This window comes from Sorghum bicolor, chromosome 7, assembly GCF_000003195.3.
Source record: "Sorghum bicolor cultivar BTx623 chromosome 7, Sorghum_bicolor_NCBIv3, whole genome shotgun sequence".
NCBI classification, from domain to species: Eukaryota; Viridiplantae; Streptophyta; class Magnoliopsida; order Poales; family Poaceae; genus Sorghum; species Sorghum bicolor.
This window is the reverse complement of record NC_012876.2, coordinates 54,668,193-54,676,050: the sequence shown is the minus strand read 5'-3', so window position 1 is coordinate 54,676,050 and position 7,858 is coordinate 54,668,193. Positions and strand designations below refer to the sequence as shown.

At 42.3% G+C, this 7,858-nt stretch overlaps 1 protein-coding gene across 1 annotated transcript; it reads left to right on the top strand.

Annotated features, from left to right (window-relative positions):
* Positions 455–6,584, top strand: LOC8075371 (mitogen-activated protein kinase kinase kinase NPK1). The gene is made up of 17 exons (XM_021465903.1): positions 455–1,101; positions 1,194–1,235; positions 1,343–1,408; positions 1,489–1,599; positions 1,686–1,766; positions 1,857–1,934; positions 2,298–2,380; positions 2,830–2,911; positions 2,988–3,088; positions 4,240–4,279; positions 4,378–4,434; positions 4,518–4,567; positions 4,657–4,795; positions 4,929–5,144; positions 5,236–5,546; positions 5,860–5,927; positions 6,033–6,584. The coding sequence occupies exons 1-17, from the start codon at positions 631–633 to the stop codon at positions 6,122–6,124; spliced, it is 2,088 nt and encodes a 695-aa protein (XP_021321578.1). The 5' UTR covers positions 455–630; the 3' UTR covers positions 6,125–6,584.

Sequence of the window (7,858 nt, the reverse complement as noted above, 5' to 3'; positions counted from 1 at the left end):
ACTTATGCTGGAACATTTGCCACAACACTCCCCTACATTTGTTGCCCACCGATAGTCCTCTACCACCTAGAGGCTAATGGGAGGTTGACGAAGCACATCCAGTGTGTGGGCGAAAGTTCATTGCATTAGATGCATTAGTGGTACTCTCTGACAGTGATAATTTCCATTACCTTTGTTTTCAAGGATTATCTTGTGGACTGGTTAAATTCTATAGGTGATTGTGTTGTATAATCAATTTAGTCTGATTCCATAGTACTGTTGAGAAACTAGATATTCTTCCATTATCTAAAATTTTTTTCTTGCGGTCTATGTGCTTATGAATATGGTATGCCATTCATGGACTATTTGGGCCCATTTTGAGATTTGGGCCACCTAAGCAAAGCCTTTAAGCCCACTATGGCCGCAAACCCATATCCCCGTGCTTCCCGTACTCCCGTCCCAACGGTCGAGTCCGCACGGTCATTTCCATCCCCAAGTCCCCACCCCAAGATTTTCAAAATCCTCGAGCCACAGCGGCACAGCACAGAGAAGCGACGGAGCGAAGAGGAATCTCTGCCGAATCCCTAATCCTCCACTCGATCCGATCCCCCAAACCCACCCCGCGCGTCGCCGGCGGCGGCGGGGCACACCATGCGGCGCGACGATGCAGGCGGCGGCGGCGGCGGGTTCCACGAGCTGTTCGACTCCGTGCGCCGCTCCATCTCCTTCCGCGCGGGCGCTGCTGCCGTCGACGAGCCCGCCGCCTCCCTCTCCTCCTCCTCCTCCTCCGCAGCCGCCGCGGGCGGTGCCGCCGGGGGCTTCAGGGAGCGGATCGGCAACCGCCTCCGCAGGTCGCGAGGGATGGGGTTGCTTGGCATGGCGGCCAAGGGCGCCTCGCCGACGCGCCGCCTCCTGCCGCCACCGTCGCCGTCGCCGCCCCCTCCCGTTGCCGCGGCCTCGGCCTCCGAAGGATGTGGTAGGGTAAGGGGAGAAGGAAGCGGCGGCGGAGAGGAGAACCCGCCGATCCGGTGGCGGAAGGGCGACCTCATCGGGAGCGGCGCGTTCGGGCAGGTGTACCTCGGCATGGACCTCGACTCCGGCGAGCTCCTCGCTGTCAAGCAGGTCGGTAGGCTTCCATCTCGAAGCTAGGACTTTTGAACTGAGGAAATTTTTTGGGTGATTTGATGGATCTCGTATTGTTTTCTCGATGGCAGGTTCTGATTGGAAGCAGCAACGCGACGAGAGAGAAAGCCCAGGTGAATACTTTTGCTCTCAAATGCTTTGACTTTTATCTTTTACCCATTTGTTCAAATTCGATTTATTATCCCCCTCTAAAATGCTTATAAGGGAGTCTTTTGACTAGGCACATGTAAGGGAGCTCGAGGACGAAGTGAAGATGCTTAAGAACCTCTCCCACCCTAATATTGTTGTAAGCACATTGCCTATTTGTAACATTGTTAGCCTTTCTTTTGGCTGCGGTTTTTGATCTATGCGGTGTTGTTTGATCAGAGGTATATTGGGACGGCGCGGGAGGAAAACACACTAAATATTCTGCTGGAATTTGTTCCTGGAGGCTCGATCCAGTCACTACTTGGGAGGCTTGGATCATTCCCCGAGCCTGTGAGTATTACATATTCTGCTTGTACTGTTACCTTGATGAGTTGGCCAGTGAAGGTATTTTTTCATTCAGTTTATTTGTTTATCAGGTCATCAGGAAATATACTAAACAGCTTTTGCATGGACTGGAATATTTGCATCGCAATGGAATCATACACAGGGATATAAAGGCAAGAAAATTTTTCATGTTAATTGTTATACGAATTGTGTGTCCATAAATGCTTTTGATGATGTGGCTTGTTATTTTTTTCATATTCCAGGGTGCAAATATACTTGTTGATAATAAAGGTTGCATTAAGTTAGCAGATTTTGGAGCATCTAAGCAAGTAGAAAAGTTGGTAAGTAGACACATCAGTTAATTTTAAGTTATCCAAATGTGCCTTACATTGTTTAATTTTGTCATTTGAAGCCGCTCTACGATGTGGTGGGTGTAAATTTATGTTCTAGGTTTCATACATGCTTATTGTTTATCAATGTTTTACGCTCCAATACAATGACGAAACCAAATTGTAGTACAATCTGTCACAAAGACATAAAACCATGTGAGGCATTTAAAAGGGTGAAAACAAAAACATTTTCCTGTCTCTTGCTTTTTTGTTAATCATTCATTTGTGACCTTTTACTATTTGTCATCCGTCTATCATATATCATGTGCTTTTATCCTTCAATACCACTGTATTTCCATGGTTGTCTTCTGCTAGGCAACTGCAACTGCTGCCAAGACGATGAAAGGTACCCCATATTGGATGGCACCAGAAGTCATTGTTGGAAGCGGTCACAATTGGTAAGCCTATGAATCTCTTTTGTCTTCATCAATGTGAATTAGAAAAAGCAATTTTGCACCTCATCTGTGGGTATTGTTTTAAGAATAAAAATAACATATGATCTCTGTAAACTTAGGGCTCGGTTACTGCGTTGTGTTTCCATAATAAAATATATTGCATTCATCTATCTAGCTAATTTTGATTTTCTGTGTGTAATTGAACCACATTTGTAGTTCATTTACTTAGTGGAAAAGTCCTGTGCCTATGTTCTCTCAGTTTTTCATGTTAATATGTTGCTCAAAACTTGTTGCATGAGTATATGTGTCTTATGGTTTGCAGTAGATATGTCTTTCATACCATGGCGAAAGTTACGTCAAATTCAGAACACCTTAGGACAGTTTCTGTTGCTCCAAACTTTGTTATCCTTTAAATTAAAATTTTAATTAATACTTATTATCCATTGGTTCAGTTCTGCTGATATCTGGAGTGTTGGGTGCACAGTAATTGAAATGGCAACAGGCAAACCCCCATGGAGCCATGAATATCAAGAGGTAATTTGCAGAAATCTGTTTATCTCATGGAAGCTGTAGACATCGATTATTCTTAACCTTCACTAAATATTTTCAGGTTTCTCTTCTTTATTATGTTGGGACGACAAAATCACATCCACCTATACCAGAACATCTCTCTACAGAAGCCAAGGATTTTCTGTTAAAATGCTTACAAAAGTACAATTCTGATGCTTTATACCTCTGTCTTGATAAATGATAACTAGTGCTGTATTCTTTATCATGAACGAAAATGCAATACCAACTGCCTTGACATGTACTCGAATATTGAAACTTGTTATACTCAGGAATGTCTACTGCCAACTTAATAAACATAAAAAGCCTTTTGTTGCAGTGCTATGTTTTATAACTTAATGGTGTTAGCTGATCAGTTATGTTTGCAATTATATATGGAGATAAAGCTACTACCATAACTCATAACTTTGGTTTTTGTGTCCGCCTTTTAAAATTTGATTATCGAAATATTCAACAACTTATGAAAAACTACACATCTTTGTTGAAACTATCACAAACACACTTTTAAACCGAAGGTACAATACTAGATTTCTATTTTCATAATGTAAACTAAACAATATACCCACTGTGTAGGATGACATCTGAAAAGGGCATAGTAGATTTATTTGCATAGTTGTTTTGCATGATAGTAAAAACTAGTTAATGTTGTATATTAGATTTGCAGAAGTTAAATGCATCGATAATCTGAGAATGGGATATAGTACAGCTTTATTATCACACTGATTTGCTCAGCACGGGGTATTCTTGTGCTAACAAACTCTTTTTAAGTATTTGTGTGTTTCACTTCTTTTTTGTTACATATACTTTGATCTCTTGAATGCGAAAAAGGTGTTCTTTTTCACTTGTTGTCATAGGGTTTCGAGGAGAGGCATGGTTGCATCTTCGTAAAGTTGTCTCTAGATCATTTACTAAACCTTCATTTCACAAGACTTAATTCTCTATTCATTGGTGACTAAGATTAAAGCTGGGTACAATTTCAATGAAGCATGTGATGATTTCTTGCTTTTTCTTAACAAGTATGCACATGTACAAACACATTTTTTAAAAAGAATGGAGAGCATATAGAATAAGACCATTGAATTCTAGGTCTAGCACCGATTTTGTTGTCTGTGAGGCAATTATGTGTTGCCAATCAACATCTGTTGATACTTGATACATGACATCTTTAGAGATCATTGGTAAATTTATGGCCCAGACAAATCAGTATAGTTTTCCCATTTCTGGAAATTGTAACTCATAAAAGACTCCGCTCATAAATGATTCCACTCTCAAGCACATTCACTATCTTATTTCAGGGAACCAGAAATGAGATCTGTTGCATCAGACTTGTTGCAGGTATTGCACAATAGATTTCCTGCACTAATGACAGTGACATTTCATAGTATTATACGGAGTACTTTGAGAAGAGTAACACCTTAAAAATATTTTTGCAGCACCCATTTGTTACAGGAGTATTGGAAGATTTTTGTCAGCTTAATCAAGCCACCAAGGTTCGATTACCAGAACTAATTTCATTCTCTTTTCTCACTTGTTTTGACCTAAAATAGCAATCTAAACAACTAAGTACTCACAGGAAACCTCCAAAAACGAGCTTCCTTCTTATGTAGTGCCTACCATTGACTCGTAAGTGATTCCTTTTGTAATATGTATTCTTGAACTTGGTAGACTGTCTGCTTTCAGTTTTATACTGAGCAACTTCAACTTTTCAATAGGGACTTGAGTCGCCCCGGCAAGCTACGCAATCTGAATTCTTACAAGTCATCAGACACCAGGCCATTATGGGATCTGCAATGCAATGATGATGACATTTGTGAGTTTGCTGACAAAGATGATGTCCCAATGGTTGGATCTGTAAGAGAACATGTGCTTAGTCTTGCTATTCTAAATTTTCTTTTGAGGCTTTACTTTTGGCTAGTGTCACTGCTAAATTTTAAATCGCCTAAGTGGTGTCCTTAGAGCTGTGTGATGTTTCTGCCAATTCCAGAGCTTCAATCCTATGTCTGAACCATCTGATGAATGGGAAAGCAAACTTGACATAAGCCCAGAGCAACAATTTAGTGAGTCAAGGGAGTTTGGTGGACTAGCCAAACTCGCAGAAAGTCAGATGTCTGAAAATGACTTTACTTTCCCTTGCGAGGGAAGCTGTGAAGAGGACGATGAATTTACAGAATCAAAAATAAAGGAATTTCTGGAGGAAAAGGTGTTTATTATATTTGTAGCATTGCATTTCCAGCCCTTTTATTATTACTACTAAACAGTAATTCAATTAATAAGGGTTTCGTTCTTAACAGGCCACAGATCTAAAGAAATTACAGACACCTTTATATGAGTTCTACAACACAGTGAATGCTGGAGTTTCTCAAGGAGTTAGTGATGTTTGCCGAGCAAGCCATTCCCAGTTACCCCCTCGAGCAATAAAGATGGTGGGAGGTGCAGCTTTAGAGCCAATTTGTGTTAATCTGAAAAATGCCAGTCCCAAGAGTTGCACAAGGCGCTTCTCAAGAAGCAGCGTGGAGAGCAGTCGTGTCTTGAGAGAAATAGCTTCACCTGAACTCAACAAACTTGAGGGCCAGGTCCATGATGATACTGAAGACAGTCCAAGGTTTGAGCAAAGCACATTGCTTATAGCGTGAAAGATTGAATTCCTTTGCAAATATGCTCGTGTCATTCAATATAATTAGGATGTTTAGTCCTGTGATTAAGCGCACATATTTGCATTGTGTGAAATGTACATAAGAAATAGTAACCAACGTCTCTGCACAAAATATAGAAAGAACTCAGCAAATCAATTTTTATTGCAGAAAAGCTCCCGTACTTATTTAACAGGGTATTTTGCTCCTGAGGTAGTATTAGACAGCATATGTTATAAGTATTAGACAGCATATATTCTAACAGTTAAAAACTAATTTTGACAGCCTCAGTTTTTCGGAAATACAAAGGAAGTGGAAGGAAGAATTATACCAGGAACTTAAAAGAGAGCGAGGTAAATAAAAAGTTTCACCGAACTGCATTTCAATGAATTCTGTCAGCCTACATTAATGTTTTTTTCTTTTCTTTGCTTAGTTTCACTTCTGAATTTGCTGTGCAGAGATAAGGTCGGGTGGCTATGGTAAAGCACCATCACCATCTCCAAATAGCCGAAGATTGACTGGAAAACGAGATCGCAGTCCTGTCTACTGAGTAGAGAATAAGAATACAATCCAGCAGGATTCGTATATTCGACTAACCGTACAATGTCAGCGATTGGTGGCCATTACTAGTACAGTGCAGTGCCTAACCTTCGTATGACCTGACAGAACCTGCTTAACAACCAAATCTTTTTGGTCCTTATAAGGTAAATTAGTTTGAGCGATCCACTTCTAAGTGGACTGTGGAATGAAGGCTGTCATGATCTGCGATGCCTGCCTTCGCAACGCTTTATTGCCAGCATGAAATCATTGAGGTGGCAGTTCTTATGCAATGTCAAGCTTCATGTGCCACAATTTGCGATTTTGGATGACTGAGCATGTTGTACAATTTTCTTCTCTCTCTGTTTTCTTTTTTTTTTTTTTCAAATTTTTGTAAGCAGTCATGTGATGAGCCGTGTAATGCCAATGGATGGAAAGTTTACCTGATGACTGAGAATCCATTATTCGTTGCAGCTGAACTGTGAAAGTGTTGGTCTCGACTGATAATGCTGATTCTGGACACAGATGCTTGCCTTTGTCCATGTACAAGCTGCCACTCCGTCTTTCGGCTCTCTTAAAATAGGTTAATAAGTCAGAAGAGCACATCTTGGTTTAGGCTGTACACTTTGTATGATGTTGGCTCAGAAAATGCTCTTTTGTTGGATCAGAAGATACTAGAAGCTATAACTCCACAAAATAGGAACCAAGTGAGGATTTTTTATTTCTTGGACAGGCCTGAACATTGGTGCACAAAACACCGGCTTAAAACACCTGACAGAAACTTCAACTCGTTGTAACAACAGAGAGAGACCGCAACCTACAAGCATTCCACCAAGTCACCAGCAAAAATTTACAACAGCAGGAATGTAGGATGAATCAATGTAGCCTGAACTACTGAAGATCATTGTGAGCAGAACAAACGGCCACAGAAAGAGTACTGGATGATGCAATGTTATGCAAACTTGGCATAATTTGTGAGTTCAACAAATTTACCAAGACAGCATCTCCGTTGATTTAATCTTAGTCATCGCTGCTTGACCATATTCTACACAAGGAAATAGCATACATTCCATCCAGACATAGGATCATCCTTGCAGTGTTTTCTTGCAAGTCCATAGCTAGGTTCCTAGCTGGTCTTGATTCTTGACTAAACATGCCTGAAAATGCATGATAGCATCTCAAGCGGACGTGCATTATGCATAGCGTCAGCGAGCATTTAGCAGGCATAATTTAATTCAGTCTAGCATCTAGATTACAGAAAACTCCTACAAGCCCTGCGCCTGGCATCCACAGCTAGCGTTGGGGAAGCCCATGATCAAGCCCTGCGCCTGCCAACGTGTTCAGACATGGCACGCTTCCTGGTCTGCTCAGGTATTGGTGGACCATCGCCATCGTCGGAGTCGTCCTCCATCTCCTTCTCCTTGTACCAAGGATCCATCCCGGCCGCCGCAGCCCTCCGTGCGACCTCCCAGATTGACTCCAACGCCTTCTTCCCATCACCGGTGAAGGTCGTCAAGCTCATCCCCGACGGGATCTTTCTACGCAGCAATATGGCCACGGCGCCATCGCTGAGCTCTGCGGCGGCGCCCAGAGCCTCCGCGTGCGCGAGCTGCTCCAGGAAGACATCTCCGGTGCTTGTGTCGAAGCAGAACTCGGCGGCCGTGGCGAAGCGGGCGTAGTCCGGCAGCAGGCGGTCCGAGAGCGTGCGGAGGATGTGGCCGCGGCACACCGCGTCGTCGCGCGCCCA

Bases quoted from the DNA above. Each gene is read 5' to 3' on its own strand.
- LOC8075371 (XM_021465903.1), top strand. From the start codon at position 631: ATGCGGCGCGACGATGCAGGCGGCGGCGGCGGCGGGTTCCACGAGCTG. The intron at 1,600-1,685 runs GTGAGTATTACA...TTTGTTTATCAG, and splicing joins TTGGATCATTCCCCGAGCCT to GTCATCAGGAAATATACTAA. The intron at 3,089-4,239 runs GTACAATTCTGA...ATCTTATTTCAG, and splicing joins CTGTTAAAATGCTTACAAAA to GGAACCAGAAATGAGATCTG.